The following is a 17,260-nucleotide window of genomic DNA, read 5'->3' as shown; positions in this document are numbered from 1 at the left end:
ATGCAGTAGCTATGTACTGGAAATCAGAAAAATTGTTGATTAAAAAGATACTGTTGCAAAAAAAGCAGGTGTCTGAAAAATGACAGGCTTTTGTAACAGACAGCCTTTTTTAGAAATCTTTAACAACTCTCTTTATATATGTTTATATACATACACATATTAAAGAATGTGCGAGTCATCATCCATGATTTTTACCGTCTTTTATTGTGTTTGTAGGCAGCATTTTCCTCCACAGTTGCAGTTCTCCCAGCAGGTGATGCTTTCCTTACAGACTTAATGGGGAGTTTCCATTTGAAGTCTGTTCTCTTTATGGCTTTGCTTCTGAAACAGCTGGAGCTGTTCATTCCTTATTGGCGCCAAAGCCCCCATATTAAAGTATTAAAAGAGAGGTGGAGACTAGATTTTTGTGTCAAAGTTGGTGTAGTCCTATTGGACAGGAGATAATGTGTCAGGGGGTCAGACATAGAGATCTGTATTTAACCCACTTGGCCCTGGTAGTGCAGAGAAGACCGCTTCCTGGTGAGTAAAACATGGGACAGTGTTTGTCATTAGGCATTAAAAGTGCTGGTTCTAAACTGCCTTTTATTTAATTTCAATGGTATGAAGTCATTGCCTGGAACTGCTTTGTGTTATATTTCATAATGATCAGGGTGTATTTCGAACCCAAGTAGGACAAGAGGTTTACCTGGATGTGAAGTTTTTCTTTTGATGTTAAACCACCTTGAGAAACGTTTTCCTAATCTATTATACATTTCTATTCTGGGGGGCTTCAATTTTAGTAATAAAATCTAATGTGATTTTGTTTTTTAATTTTGTTTTTAAAGTTTGTTTTATGAAGATTACAAATTATATTTTAAAATAGTCAAATAATGATTTGGTGAGCACTGTCCTTTTTTCCCTAAATGATCCTAATCTGTGCCATGAAGCAGGGGTTCGAGATGATTTCTTCATTGTGGTCGTTGGGGGCACTCTGCTGTCTGATGTTGCTCCCAGGTCAGTTCTGACTCTTTTGTTCAACTGCTTCAACAAAAATGTATCAAAAACATACTAATCAACATCCATCAAATGGTGTGTCTCCTCTTTCAGGCTTGTTGGAGGCGAAATCTTTGTTAAACTCCATCAAGCAGGAAGGTAAGTGCAGATCTTATATAACTTCAGAATAAAGTGAAATAACTGTTAAGCAGTTTTTCATCTTTAAGGGACTGAGCTTCATCCCCTATGTTAACAGAGCTGGTACCCGTCAGTGATGTTGGAATTGACTCAGAGAAAGCAAATGGCTTTCTGAGTCACTCCAGACCGAAGCGTAATGTGGACCCCAGGTGGTACAGAGGAAACCCAGACTTCCAGGCTTACTACCGCTACTACAGCAGCATCGGACACACCGAGGGGGTAAATACGCATTGCCTGTAAAGATATGATACTTTGGGAAAGGATAAGTTTGCTTATTTTTATAAGATTCTTACTTTTGGAGACTCCATTAAGATTCAAATGGCTTACTCTGGTAGTATGACTTGCAGAACAATTATAAAAGCAAAAATTAACAACAAAATAGAATCCACACTGCATGAGTCCAGTGATTCTTTAAAGTCACTATCTACAAAAAGATGATTTTGTCCCAACATTTTTAAATGCCTCGGAAAGTTCTTGAAATATTATCCGAAACTTATTTGACTTTTGGGTTTATGCTATGAAGCAAAACATTTTCACATCCCAGTAAATTGTTTTTGTGTCCGTGTTAGTCACTGTCTACGGTGTAAGAATCTTTTTGTCTTGAGGACCCTACTGCACTTTTGGTCACTTCCTTAGTGCTTTTTGGGGTATGGAAAGTGTGTTTGTGTGTGTGTGTGTGTGTGTGTGTGTGTGTGTGAGTAGGAGACAACAGTAGAGACTTTACGGGAAATGATGGAAGAGAGTTGGGGGATGAAATGTTACTGGACTCAAACCAGGAATATTATTGATTGATCAGCATAATCTTGATATTTTATTCCCCGCACTACCTCGATGGTAATCTCCATTTTGCTGTGTACAGTCTGCAGACCCACCTTTCTTGAATTTAAGTCATAAAATAGCGGTTCATATAACATTCTGGGTTGATGGCTTTAAGTACTGACTTATCCAAATTCACATAGAAATAATACATATGCTCTCCATTCATTTATCCTTATTATTAAAAGTCAATAATTAATTCCTTAATTTTTCAAGTATTTTAAGTTCTTAATCTTTTCCATGTTTTCCCCTCCCACCACTCAGCTCTATGAGATTGACAAGCTGAGGATGCTCTACCAGCAGATGAGGTACCTGGAGCACACCTATGGCCCCGACGCTTCCTATTTCCAGAGCAAATTGGGAGTGCCGATGATCATGTGTGACCCCGCTACAGACAAGAATTGCAAAGTTGCTCCTCCTCCCCCAATGAAAGGGGGCCAAAAGCCCACAGAGCCCCAAGCAACCCCTCCTCCTCTTCCTCCCGCTCCCGCCATTTCCCAGGCTGACGTACTCTACCTCTGCAACAAGAAAGACCCCCTCTGTAAGCCTCACATCGTCTACCTGCCCACCGGCTCTGTGCCTGTGCTCTGCGACCCCCGCTACCACCCCCACTGCACCCCCCAGAAAGTTCCAGCTCCAGTCGCAGTGCCCCAACCTCCTCCCCCTCCACCAAAGAAGTCCGCCCCACCTCCACCTGTCCTCGTCAAGAAGTCTCTCCCAGCCCCCATCCGCACCTTCAAGAGTATGGAGTATGACTGTGACCCCTACTGGGACCCCGACTGCCTGATTGACCACCCACCCAGGCCCGTTAAGGGGAAGATCGTGGTCCCCCCACCACCACCACCGCCCCCTCCTGTGGAGGAGGAAAAGAAAGACGAACCGCTGGAGCAGCCAGCTCCCCCTGCTCCCATTGAGAAGAAAGTAGGCCTCTACCCTTACCCTTACTACTACCCCATGCCCTACAACCCCAGGGATGATCTGTATGACCCAGCCCGCTTCCAGTACCCACAGCCGGCTGCTGCTGCCGACGAGCCTGCAGAGTCAGGCCACAGTCAGTAAAAACATCCAGGATGTGTTGGATGAAAGGTGTTTTTACTTAAAATAAAACAGACTGATTGAAAACATCTAAGTTGAACATTTTCATATTTTGAGAGATTTGAACATCTTGCAAATGCGAATACATGGAATACAATCTGTACTAAAGCAATGAAAAGTTGCAGTATTTGTTTAAACCTTACTACATTGATAACTGTTAATGTATTTACCATCACTGTTTATAAGTAACAAATCTATTTTCAGTCCACACAAGCATGTAATGCAAATTATTTTTGATGTAATGAGATAATAAAGTGTCACAAAACGTTTTCTCATAAGTGAATCAATAGTATTTTGGCTTTGAATATACTTTTTAAAAAGATGCAAGAAACAGAAAGGAAAGAACATGTTTGCTCCTCCTAGTGCCACATGGCATGTAAAAGCAGATGAGGGAAGTAGAAGTGCCAACTAGGCTTGGGGCAAGGTCATTAGGTCTGGTTCTGCTGTACATTTAATAGCCATAAAAATGCAGACTCCTGTAAGACCCATGGCTCTGGAGCTATAATTTCCTCTACCCCTCTTTTCCTGCCACGTATGTTCAAACCTCCGTAGGCAGTTGAACAGCAGGAACACATCTTCAAAAGACGAGCTAACTGCAAACACTCCTGACAATAAACCTGCAGCTACACATAGCTAACTTTCACAGGTTCATTACAAAGTCTGACATTTTTTTAATGAGCTGTGTGTTTTGTAGTTACCATAATATCTTCTCTTTTACAGCTTAGAATGTAGAGGAGTCAAAGTCACATTAAAAACATCAGCAGATAATTTATAACATACAGAAACATGAAAAAAACAGGGTAAATTAATGTAACGCTCATGTGCAGTGGATTAATTTCCCCTCTGTGCATTCCCAAGACAGAGTTGAAGGATTCAGTACACAGTATCCCATACTGACTAGTGTTAATTGCTTTTAGATACCCTTTAAAAAATGGCAAACTGCTTTTTAGCTAACCAGTAATACATACAAAGCTACACAAAACAGAAAAATGAAACTGCAGTGCTTGTTTGTGTCTCTACATCAGGCAGCTTATAAGAAGAGTCCTCTCATCCTCCAGCCGATCCCCTGTCTGTCGTACAGGACGTGGAACTTGTTGATGAACTGGTTCATACTGTTGCAGGTCTTGGTGATGGTGCCTAAGTAGGCCATGAGGCCCACGTCATTACGTTGCTACAGGGAAAATAAAATGTAGTTATAGAAAGCACTTGTTTGGAAGTACAACACAACGCAAAACTGTCTGCTAAAACGGATTACAACAAGTCCAAATTTTTACATTTTATAAGTTTCTGTCTGATGTGCAGATTCAAATCATTCAATACAAGTAAGGAGTTTGCGCCAAGTTAAAATCAAGTGTTACCTGTGGGATTACAGTGAAAAAGAAACCTGCATTCCGGGTGAGTGTACAGACATTGTAATCACCAGAGGCTGAGCCCAGAATAGAGGAAGTGATTGGCATGCATTTTTTTTTAATTTAAGAAGGAAGAACATACTATACTGTTTTTTTCTACATACTATACTATGAGTTCTTTATGACATACTATACTAGGACTTTTTATTCATACTATACCATGACTTTCATGACGTTTTAGGACATACTATACTATGACTTTTATGACTTTTTACATACTATATTATGACTTTTATGACTAGTTTTATGACTCATTATAATGACTTTATTACCTTATTACTTCTTTGTCAACATACTACACTGTAACTTTTATTCGTTTTTTGACATATTATACTATGACTTTTAAAAGACATTGCTATACTATGACTTTTTATGATTAATTTTAGGACTCACTGTAATTATTATAATTATAATATTATTATAAATTATTACCTTTTTTGACATACTACACTATGACTTTTATCTTTTTTTAACTTACTATACTATGCTTTTTTCGACATACTATACTACGACCTTTTATGATTCATAATACTATAACGTTTAAACAATATTTGTTAGGACATACACGTAAGACTTTGTTTATAACATACTGTAGACTTTTTATTACATACTATGACTTTTTTATGGCATACTATACTATGACTTCTTTATGACTTACTATACTATGACATTTTTATGACTTTTTATGACATTTTGCGATGACTTTTTATTACATACTACACTGTTACTTCTTTATGACTTACTATGCTATGACACTTTTATGACTTTTTTATGAAATACTATACTATGATTTTATTACTTTTTTCAACATACTATACTATGACCTTTTATGATTCCTAATACTATAACATTTAAATAATAATTTTTAGGACGTACACGTAAGACTTTGTTTATAACATACTGTAGAATTTTTTTCACATACTATGACTTTTTTATGGCATACTATACTATGACTTCTTTATGACTTACTATACTGTTACATTTTTGTGACTTTTTATGACACTATACGATGCCTTTTTAATACATACTATACTATTACTTCTTTAGGACTTACTATACTATGACACCTTTATTACTTTTTAACATACCCTACTATGACTTTCGTGTCACTTTTTTTGACATACTACACTTTGACCTTTTCAAACTACTATACTATAACTTTTGATCATTTTTTCAACATACTATATTATGCTTTTTTCGACATACTAAAGACTTTTCATCACTTTTTTACACATTTTATACTATGACCTTTTTATTACTTAGTAAACCTACTAAAAGTAGTACTTAGTATTGTACTAAAACTTAGTACAATACTAAGGTTAAATGACACACTATATTAAGACTTTTTGTGACTTCTTATGACTTTTTTCGAAATACTATACTATGACTTTTAAGGCTTACTATACTATGATGTTTTTTAACACACTATCCTATGACTTTTTTTCAACATGCTGTAGTTTGACATTTTACGGCATACTATACTATGACGTTTTAAGACTTATTATACTATGATTTACAAAAGGATTAGGATATTTTATTAACATAGTATACTCTGTCTTTTTCTTACATACAATACAATCACTTTTTGTGGCATACTATACAATGTCTTTTTTCGACATACTATACTATGACCTTTTATGATTTAGTATACTTTTGAGACTTTTGAATTATTATTTTTAGGGCATACACTTAGGACTTTTTTATAACATGGTATACTGTGATTTTTTATGACATACTACACTATGACTTCTTCATGACTTTATTATGACTTTTTTGACACTATACTTTGACTTTCTATGACAAACTATACTATGATTTTTTGACATTTTTTTCAACATACTATACTATGCTTTTATAGACATTCTATAGCCTTTTGTATCACTTTTTTGACATACTATACTAAATACCTATACCTTTTTATGACATACTATACTATGACTTTTCCGTGAATTTTTTATGACATATTATACTATGACTTTTTATTACTTACTATAGTATGACCTTTAACAACGTAAAATATCATAACTTTTTTATGATATACTATACTATATGACATAGTATACCCTAACGTTTTCATGACTATTTCTATGACATACTGTACTATGACTTTCTATGACATACTCTACTTTTTATAACTTTTTTTTAGTCATACTATACTATGACTTTTATGACATTTTAATGTCATACTATATAATGTCATACTATACTATGACTTTTTATGATTATATTTAGGACATACTATACTATGACTTTTTTTTACCTTTTAGACATACTTTACTATGACTTTTTTGACATATCATACCATGCTTTTATAGACATACTATAGACTTTTGTATCACTTTTTTGACATTCTATACTATGAAAGTTTTTATGACATACTGTACTATACTATGACTTTCTATGACATACTTTACTGTGACTTTTTATGACATACTTTACTATGACATTTTATGACATACTATACTATGACTTTTCCGTGACTTTTTAAGACATATTATACTATGACTTTTTATTACTTACTATAGTATGACCTTTAACAACGTACTATATCATAACTTTTTTATGATATACTATACTATATTACATAGTATACCCTAACGTTTCCATGACTATTTCTATGACATACTGTACTTTGACTTTCTATGACATACTTTTATAACTTTTTTATTCATACTATACCATGACTTTTATGACATTTTAATGTCATACTATATAATGTCATACTATACTATGACTTTTTATGATTATATTTAGGACATACTATACTATGACTTTTTAACCTTTTGGACATACTTTACTATGACTTTTTTGACGAATCATACTATGCTTTTATAGACATACTATAGACTTTTGTGTTACTTTTTCAACATTCTATACTATGAACTTTTTTATGACATACTGTACTATACTATGACTTTCTATGACATACTTTACTGTGACTTTTTATGACATACTATACAATGACTTTTACTTGACTTTTTTATAACATGCTATATTATGACTTTTTTGTGATATACTATACTATGACTTTTTTTATGATTATACTCTATACCATGAGCTTTTATGACTTTTATTGACTTCTCATGACTTTTTAAGGACATACTGTAGTTTGACATTTTTCGGCATACTATTCTATGACGTTTTAAGACTTATTATACTATGACTTAAAAAAGGATTAAGATTTTTTAATAACATGTGACTTTTTATGACATACTATACCATGACTTTTCCTTGACTTTTTTATAACATGCTATATTATGACTTTTTTTGTGATATACTATACTATGACTTTTTTATGATTATACTCTATACCATGAGCTTTTATGACTTTTATTGACTACTCATGACTTTTTAAGGACATACTGTAGTTTGACATTTTTCGGCATACTATACTATGACGTTTTAAGACTTATTATACTATGATTTAAAAAAGGATTAGGATTTTTTAATAACATAGTATACTCTGTCTTTTTCTTACATACACTACAATCACTTTTTATGGCATACTATACAATGTCTTTTTTCGACATACTATACTATGACCTTTATGATGATGATCTATACTATTTTAGGGCATACACTTAGGACTTTTTTATAACATGGTTTACTGTGATTTTTTATGACATACTACTCTATGACTTCTTCATGACTTTTTAAAGACTTTTATGACACTATACTTTGACTTTCTATGACATACTATACTATGATTTTATAGACATTCTATAGCTTTTTTTTATCACTTTTTTGACATTCTATACTAAACACCAATACCTTTTTATGACATACTATACAATGACTTTCTATGACATACTTTACTATGACATTTAATGACATACTATACTATGACTTTTCTGTGAATTTTTTATGACATATTATACTATGACTTTTAATTACTTACTATAGTATGACCTTTAACAACGTACTATATAATAACTTTTTTATGATATACTATACTATATGACATAGTATACCCTAACGTTTTCATGACTATTTCTATGACATACTGTACTATGACTTTCTATGACACACTTTTTATAACTTTTTTATTTATACTATACTATGACTTTTATGACATTTTAATGTCATACTACATAATGTCATACTATACTGTGAATTTTTATGATTATATTTAGGACATACTATACTATAACTTTTTTACCTTTTGGTAGTTTTTATGACTTTTCACGACTTCTTATGACTTTTTAAGGACATACCATACTATGATTTTTTTGTGACTTTTTAAGGACATACTATACTATGACATTTTAAGGACATACTATACCATGACTTCTTTATGACTTTTTTATGACACTACACCATGACTTTTTATTACATACGTGTGGACAACCACAGTTATAGTATGTTTTAACAAGGGGGGCAATCACTTTTTCACACAGGGCCATGATGGTTTGGATTTTTTTTCACCTTTAATAATAAGCACCTTCATTTACAAATTGCATTTTGTGTTTACTTGTGTTGTCCTTGACTATTGTTTAAATTGGTTTGATGTTCCAAAACACTTAAGTGTGACAAACATGCAAAGGAACAGGAAATGAGGAAGGGGGCAAACACTTTTTCACACCACTGTATATTATGACTTTGTATTACTTACTATACTATGACTTTTATAATATACCATGATTTCTTTTGGGGAGTTTTAAAGGAAATGGTATACTATGACTTTCTATGACTTCATGCTACGCTGCTGTACTTCACTCACAATGACTTCTTAACCCTCATGTTGTTATCGGGTCAAATTACCCAAAGTAACATTGATTCCACACAACACTCTTTGGCAAGTACAAATCTCTACTTTCATTTATTTTTGGGGTGTCTTATTCAATTTTATAGCATTGAAAAAAAAAAATTTGAAGTGGTTTCAAAATAGTACTGAGTTAAAGTTGACATATTCCAGTCTCTGATTAACCATCAACATGCTTTCCTTTAATTTTTGTCTAAATAATTCCTAATTTCTGCTTTTCTAACTCAAACATTAGGTAAAATTTCCTATTAATGAGGTTAATTTACCATAAATTCCAAAAATAACTGTAAACTAAAGTTAATAAGTTAGTGTCACGTAGTGTTGAAAACGTCAAAAAGAGAAGACAACACAGGGGTTAGAGAAGGCCCAGCATTTGTTTTGTAATGTATTGTCTTTTTGAGTATTGTTTTGTGAGTTACAAGCAACACAATGTAGACTATGACTTTTTATGATTTACTGTACTGTGACTTTTGTATGACATACTATACTATGTTTTATGGCATACTATTACTTTTCATGACTATAATATACAATACAATGCCTTTTTTATGACATACTATAACATTCTAAAAGATTATAAACAATGCTTTTTTTTAGGACATACTATGCTATGACTTTTTTAGTGTTTTTAGGACATACTATGATTTTAATTTCCATTATAGTGTATTGTGATTAAGCCCCAGTTTACTATAATGTAGACCCTATTGAAATCATCTAAACTTAGAAAGAAGAGGAGTCAAAGTCCCATGAAAAAAATCAGCAGATCATTTATTACATACAGAAACATGAAACAATAAAACAAATGGGGTAAAATAATATAACGTTCATGTGCAGTGGATTTATTTCTGTGCATAACCAAGAAAGTTGAGGGATTTTGTACACATCTCTTACCGATTGGTGTAATTAAGTGCTTTTTGATACACTTGTGGTTACAAATGGTAAGCTGGTTTGAAAACTACTGTAGAATTTGTTTTAGCTAACAAAAAATACAAACAAACAAAAACAGAAAAAGAAACTGCAGTGCTTGTTTGTCTTTCTGCCAGCTCAAAAGAAGAGTCCTCTCATCCTCCGGCCGATCCCCTGTCTGTCGTACAGGACGTTGAACTTGTTGATGAACTGGTTCATACTGTTGCAGGTCTTGGTGATGGTGCCTAAGTAGGCCATGAGGCCAACGTCATTACATTGCTACAGGGTCAAAAAAGCAGAGTCATAGAAAGCACTGGCTAGGAAATACAACACAGAGTGACACAAGACTGTAAAAACAGATTTAAACAAGTTCAAACTTTCTTTTTCTGTCTGGTGAGCAGATTCAAATAGTATTGATATGTAAAGTATAATGGAAAAATAAGCCGCATCAGTAAAGTAGTGGCTTGTATAGAATGGCATACATACACTACCGGACAAAAGTTTGGGGTCACTCACAAAATTCCATTGGACTACATTATAGATAGAATCCCAGCTGAGATCAGTTGCATTGTTTTTTTTAACCAGGGCAGCAGTTTCCAGATTACATTATGTGCTTACATAATTGCAAAAGGATTGTTTAATGTTTTCTTAGTTAGTTTTTTAAAATAATGTCAGATTAGTAAACAAAATGAGCATTTGGAACATTGGATGAATGGTTGCTGATAATGGGAAATGTAGATATTGCATTAAAGATCAGCCACCCACCCAGATCAGCTGGTATCCTGTCTATAATGGAGTGAAATGGAAATTTGTAAGTGACCCCAAACTTTTGACCAGTAGTATATGTCATAAATAATGTCACTGTGTTGTTTGCAGGGTTCAAAATTAACTTTTTGGTCCACCAGTCAAATAGATAGCAAATGTTCAAATTTTACCAGTAGCTCAATAAACTGGCATTGGTTTTTGGCTGGTGAGTAAAGCAAATCTACCAGCCAATTGCATCTTTTACCAGCGTTTGGCTGGTGGGTTGTATGCCATTAAAATATCATAAAGAGACATAGTATAGTATGTCCTAAAAGTGTCATGAGTCATATTACAGTGTGTCCTAAAAAGGCATAGTATAGTATGTCCTCAAAATATCATTATAAAAGTCATAGTATATTATGTCATAAAAAGTTATTACGGAAAACTGAGCAAGCTAACTTTCCTTCTTTGATGCTCACTTCAGTGAGCTGCAGCATTCATTCATGGACTTGGAAATCCTAACCTGTACATTAACTAACCTGTGACACCTTTTCCGCTAATTTCTCATCAGCTGTCTCACTCAAACACCACTTGCTACGCCCATACTACGCTTTTTTTTTTTTTTTTTTTTTTTTTTTTTTAAACATATGCGTCAACTGTGTCCACCCTACAAAGACAGGATTGAACCGCGTTTGAAAACACTTTCAGAAAATTATAAATGCATACAGAAACATAAATGCTTTTTTGAAACACGTATGAATTAAAGAAGTGGATGCTATGATTGATCGCAGAGGCAACACTGTTGCATCTCTCGATTTTGAAAGCGCAACAGCCAATGGGGAATCTCCAACTTGACCAACCACAGGTGTAAGTCACTCAGTGACCCAGTGACAGACATTCGCGTTTATAGGGCTGAACATTGCTGCGGTCCAAACAAATATATGTATGTAGAATCTTAGTTATGGGCTTCTATTTTAATAAAACACTAGGCTCTGAACTCTGTTCTCTCAAATAGACATAGAGCCTCTTTATCGTCAACTGTAAATTCATTACTGTACTTCATCCCTGTTGTGTCAATCTGTCCATGCATTGTTCTGGTTTACAATAATCAAAGTCTTAAGATAAACTATTTCCAAAAGCATTTGTAAAAAAAGTAGGAATGAATGTGCTTTTGGCATTTGGTAAGTTTTTCAACTGTATATACATCTGCATTTGTGTAATCAAAATTGTAAATAAGAATTAGATTTGTGAGTGTGTACAGGAACCCATACACATTTCCTTACATTTGCAAATCAGAATACAGATTTGGAGACTTGTTTAAACATTTACGAATCTGATTATTCACATACAGATTCTAAATAAACATTTGCAGATTTATATACACATTCACAAAATCTGGTGGTTTGAGATATAGTTGTAGCATTTTCACAGGATTTTGTTAATAAAAAAACGACTAATCTAGCCTTATCTTCTGTTATTTTTGATGAAAACATCACTAAGCATTTTGTACATGAAGGTCCACAAAGCTTGCTTACATCATAGAAGTCCGTTTTGAATTTTATGGTGCTGAGGACTGGCAATCTGTGGCACAGGGCATTCGCTTCTCGAAGGATCTCATGGTTAAATGGCACCTCTCCTGCAGTACAGACAGAGACAGGAGGTAGAAAAAAAAATAGTTAAAGCATCGTGTAGCAAAACATTGCAATAAGCCTATGTGTCAAGACAGTATAAAACAAGGGCTTGTAATTATGGAGGTGTGTCTGAGGGGCCTCCCTGAATGGTGTAAAGTGAGGAAAAGGAAAGATCTAAACGAAGAACAGCTGTTTTCCAGACTTATTTTCACATTCTTTGTTCTCATGGCTTCATAATAAAAAGGCCCTATCATGCTCTCACCTGATTCCACGGCTTTGACATACTCTAGAATGATCTTCACCCGGCTGTGGAGCATCTTTATCGCACTGTGCTGGACTATAAGGTGTTCAGCAACTAACAGAAAAGACAGAGAGAATGTTAGAGTCAAAACCTTTTTAGACAAAATTAATTTTTAATGACTGGGTCCGGTCACAGGACAGCCATTTTAAATGTTGCACTGGAACCATCTTCTCTAAAGAATACATTTGATTTGATTGGCTCTTGCATTGTTTTCTGTTTGTATGCTTGCTATGTTTGTATGTGTGTGTGTGTGTGTGTGTGTGTGTGTGTATTTCTACAGTGTTATTGAAGTGCTTTTTTATGAGACATCTCTACAAATCTTGAATTTGCAGCATCTTTAATTCCAATGACTAATTTGCAAGTGATACGAGTCTGCGACCTGCTTCAGAATCATGAAACTGAAAAGAAGTCTTCCCTTCACAAATTAACTCCAACGATTTTGATATTTTATATCTTAGAAATATTTATTCTTTATTCTTGTGTACCTGAGATTATGTCATGATTATGTAAAAACAAGACAGTCCATTACAGACTAGAGCTAAAACTAATCAGAGGCTACTCTGCCAAGTCTGTCTTTTGTATCTTTAATTTTTGAATGCAGTCTCTCCATATTCTACTAACAAAGATGCAATACAAAGAAGTTACAACGTTGTTACTGAAATTGAACTGTAAGAAACTTTCTTCACTAATACTAGCTACAATAGCCACTTCAGAGAAGATAAGAGCCAAGATAACAACTTTTATGAGTAACCGTTATATAAACATGTTTATAAAAGCAACCTTCAAAACAATAAAGGAGTAAAAATGCTTTACCACTAACTCAACATTGGAATGCACGTAAACTCACTCGCTTTAACTTTTAACTTTAACCTTAAATCTTACCTGTCGAGTTTTCTCCTGTGCCTGTGGCTGTCATTCGAGCTACATGGTCAACACCGATTCTCTCTGCTTCCTCTGTTGCCAGAGTGTACGTCAGCTCAGCAAACAACATGGTAGCCTAGATTAAAAACACACACACAAAAAAATCAAATAAAACTTCAAATCTCTATGGGAAACTGGGTCACTCCTGCAGGAAATGAAACATAGATGATATGAAATGTAAAAATTACCTCGCCATTGATGATGTCAATCACAGATTCGTAAACACTAACGGGAAGCTGAAGGAGTAAATAACAGACTGTTTAAAGCAGCTGTATCTAAATATGCAACCATGGTGTTTTCTCATCCTTGATGTGAAAATGCAGAGGAACTTACATCGGTGTGTTTTGTCATTGGGTTAAGCTTGAGGAAGAGAGGGCTCTCAATAATCTCACACACCTGGCAGAGAAGAGGGGAATAACAGTAAGAAAATGTACTGCGCAGATCTAAAATAACTATCAGACCTTCAGAGGATTTTGCTTTTATTATCAACAAAAAATAAAAGTTAAAAATGACCTGCTCTTAATGTAATGATGGCCCTGCTTGTTGTTTTTGAAAGTTGATGTTGTATTGTAAATCATAAACACAATTTATGTGTTGGTTGAATGTGAATCGTTTACAAAACATGTCAGAATCTCTGCAATATTAATGCTACTGCTGTTATTTGTTTTCAAAGTAAAAGTTGTAGCTCAGGTAACTGATCAATCTTGGTCAATGCAAGACAGCCTTGCTTTGACTTTTAAACTAGCTGTGTGCAGTTTCCACTTGTTGCTCAGTGAGTGAGGATCTGAGAGAAGTTAAGGATCTTCATCTTCTGTTTTATTCTGCTTTACATATTGCACCTTTGACTTTTGCCTACCTGCTTGTGAATGTGAATGTCAGATGCGTCGGGGGGGCCGCCTGTGGTGTACCAGCCCAAGAACTCCATCTCTTTAAAGACCTGTTTGACTGAATGACAAAAGGAAATATTACAAAATAAAACTACAACAAGCACATGATTTTGTGTATTAACCCCCATTGACTAGGGCTGGGCAATATATCAATATTATACATTGACATTTAAAGGACAGATATTGACTTTCATTTTGGATACCGTGATATGACACAAGTGCTGTCTTATCCTGGTTTAAAAGGCTGCATTACAGTAAAGTGATGTCATTTTTTGAACTCACAAGACTGTTCTAACTGTTCAATTATTTGCCTTTACCCACTTAGTAATTATATCCACATTACTGATGATTTATCAAAAATCTCATGGGTAAATATTTTGTGAAAGCCATACAACCATACAATATTGGCGTTAAATCTATACTGTGATATTTGATTTTCTCCATATCACCCAGCTCTACCTTTGACTACTAATGAAAATAATTTATCAATAGCTAAATCTAATATTGCTATCCCTTGGTGAAGCAATCAGACACATTTTTGGAGGATTTGGAGGGTTACAAGCAGGATAAAGAAGGCAAGTAACTTTTCTTCAGTATTCTTCTACCTGGCTACAATATTCGGGGTTTACTCCATTTAATAAAAAGGAGAAATTGCTGTGTTCTTGCCCTTCACACAAACAAACCACTTACATTGTTCCTCCTTGGTGTAGTAGTACTCCTTGTCAATATGCACCCGATCATCTATGGTGTGAGACAGCAACTCAAAGGAGTTCATTACCTCGATGTTTCTCCCCTCCTGCTTCCCAATCAGGGCGCCAATCACTACAAAGGAGAAAAAATATATACAAATATAATAACATATTTCATACACTCAGTTAAAGAATAACGCTGCTGAACATGAGACAAACTGTACATTATGTTATTGCTTATGTGCCGTCTTTCTTGCATAGCGTTGTCATACATACCCTGCATTGGCCGTCCCTCTTGTGAGCGGATGCGTATCCAGTGGTCGGATATGTTGAGGATAACCAGAGGGTGTAAGGCCACAGAAACACTTCCGGTGACCCCTGCGGCCATAACACTGGGGCTGGCTAAAGTCACACAGAGACACAAACAAGAGGGCCTTTAACACTAAAGCAACTATTGGGTTATTGGTCACAAAACAAGCAATTTGAGGATGTCACCTTGGGATCTTGGATGTTGTAAAGCACATTTTTCAAAATGTTCTGATAGTTTGTAGAGATTGAGCTGTTAATCAAGAAACATTATCCCATTTTTTAATAACGTACACAACTGAAATAAATGAAGTTAGTTGTTAAAAACTGCAAAGACAAACATTTGCCAAAATGACAAGTCCTAATTGTGTTTGAAGCCAATACAATATAACAAAAAGCCAGACCAATATACCGGCAGGCTAATATTAGCTCATTACAGATATGTCTTAATCAACATTATAAAAAAAAATATTTTGTTCATATATCAACAAATATTGATCAATGTAGTCTTATCAGAAGTTTCTTACTCTCAAGTATCAACAGTGGCCTCAAAAATCCAATATCAATTGGCTCAACTTACAACTACAAATATTTGATAATATAAGACTGTAATGTGTTTAAAGCTAAAAAAAATGACATATTATTACTTGTACTACTAGTATACAACTTAATAAAACGTGATGCCCTTAATTTGTGTTTTTCTTGCTAAATTTGATAGTTGTTCAATGACAAAGTGCTGGAAATATTTGTTGTTACATTTTTAAATTAAATTCAGATAGTCAAGCCACCTTCATATTCCCCTTGTTAAAACCTCACTCAATTTTCTGTAAAGTATTCAGGACCCATACTTCATTAAAACCTGGGTAGACCCTTGATAAGCCCTTTAGGCTTTAGGCCTCCCTTGTATATTATGTTATTATTCATATGGCTGGGTTAATGTTACTTTTATGTTCTGTTATGTTCTGGTATTATAAATGAAATGAAATATTTGAATATTAAATATTGAACGATAGAGATAGACCGATACATTGGTTCATCACATGGACAGCGGATGTCCAGGCAAGCCCTAACTTGAGATTGGGTTGTTGTCATAAGTAGTCAGTACGTCAAAGCTGCCTCAACTGGCAGAATAGGGTTACATCCCTAATGCAAACTCCAATAAGAGAGCAGTCAAATATAATAATAATACTTACGCAAACCTCCAAAGTGGTGCATTTGACAGCTTTATAACAGAACCATGTAGCTACGTTAACCCGCTTATGTCAGCAAGCTCGCTACTTACCACCTTTAACACCAATAATTCAACCATTACGGCAACTCGTAACACAAATTTTCGACACGTGAGACAATCTGCATACATATACATGTAAATAACAGGCAGAAAGTATGAAATATGTGAGAAATACTCGCCTGCCCCATCCACTTCCATTCCTCCACCATTGCTGGTCGCCATCTTGTCCGGTTAGCCGCGCAGGCGCAATGGACTGTTCACCTAAAGGGAGTTTCACACCACCGCGCGGTAAATCGCCGCCTCTAGTCATTTCAATTTAGGGAAAGCGGCAGAGGGGAAGCGGGTTTGATCACAAGCGGCAGCCGCTCACGTGCACAGAGTTCACCGTGCTG

At 34.8% G+C, this 17,260-nt stretch overlaps 2 protein-coding genes across 5 annotated transcripts; one reads left to right on the top strand and one right to left on the bottom strand.

Moving 5' to 3' along the window:
* The first annotated feature begins 395 nt into the window (after positions 1-395).
* LOC117951916 (extensin-like) lies at positions 396-3,270 on the top strand. Of its 2 annotated transcripts, none has more exons than XM_034883902.1 (5): positions 396-519; positions 930-993; positions 1,087-1,131; positions 1,229-1,389; positions 2,251-3,270. In XM_034883902.1, exons 2-5 carry the CDS (start codon positions 939-941, stop codon positions 3,043-3,045), a joined length of 1,056 nt encoding a protein of 351 aa, XP_034739793.1. In that variant the 5' UTR covers positions 396-519; positions 930-938; the 3' UTR covers positions 3,046-3,270. The 2 variants fall into 2 exon arrangements, with proteins under 2 accessions (XP_034739793.1, XP_034739794.1); XM_034883903.1 differs by having other exon boundaries at positions 405-519; positions 927-993.
* An 826-nt stretch (positions 3,271-4,096) lies between these two features.
* Positions 4,097-17,259, bottom strand: cops6 (COP9 signalosome subunit 6). 3 transcript variants are annotated; one of them, XM_034883912.1, is made up of 10 exons: positions 17,048-17,259; positions 15,608-15,733; positions 15,333-15,464; positions 14,612-14,700; positions 14,089-14,151; positions 13,944-13,991; positions 13,717-13,831; positions 12,796-12,888; positions 12,438-12,538; positions 4,097-4,252 (listed from the first exon to the last, which is right to left on the bottom strand). In XM_034883912.1, the coding sequence occupies exons 1-10, from the start codon at positions 17,088-17,090 to the stop codon at positions 4,112-4,114; spliced, it is 951 nt and encodes a 316-aa protein (XP_034739803.1). In that variant the 5' UTR covers positions 17,091-17,259; the 3' UTR covers positions 4,097-4,111. The 3 variants fall into 3 exon arrangements, with proteins under 3 accessions (XP_034739803.1, XP_034739801.1, XP_034739804.1); XM_034883910.1 differs by lacking the exon at positions 4,097-4,252 and adding an exon at positions 9,995-10,437 and having other exon boundaries at positions 17,048-17,258; XM_034883913.1 differs by lacking the exons at positions 4,097-4,252; positions 17,048-17,259 and adding exons at positions 9,995-10,437; positions 15,827-15,950.
* Position 17,260: the final 1 nt, after the last annotated feature.

The sequence above is a fragment of the Etheostoma cragini genome, chromosome 10 (assembly GCF_013103735.1).
Source record: "Etheostoma cragini isolate CJK2018 chromosome 10, CSU_Ecrag_1.0, whole genome shotgun sequence".
NCBI lineage: Eukaryota > Metazoa > Chordata > Actinopteri > Perciformes > Percidae > Etheostoma > Etheostoma cragini.
The sequence above is the reverse complement of the archived record's forward strand: the minus strand, read 5'-3'. Positions and strand labels throughout refer to the sequence as shown.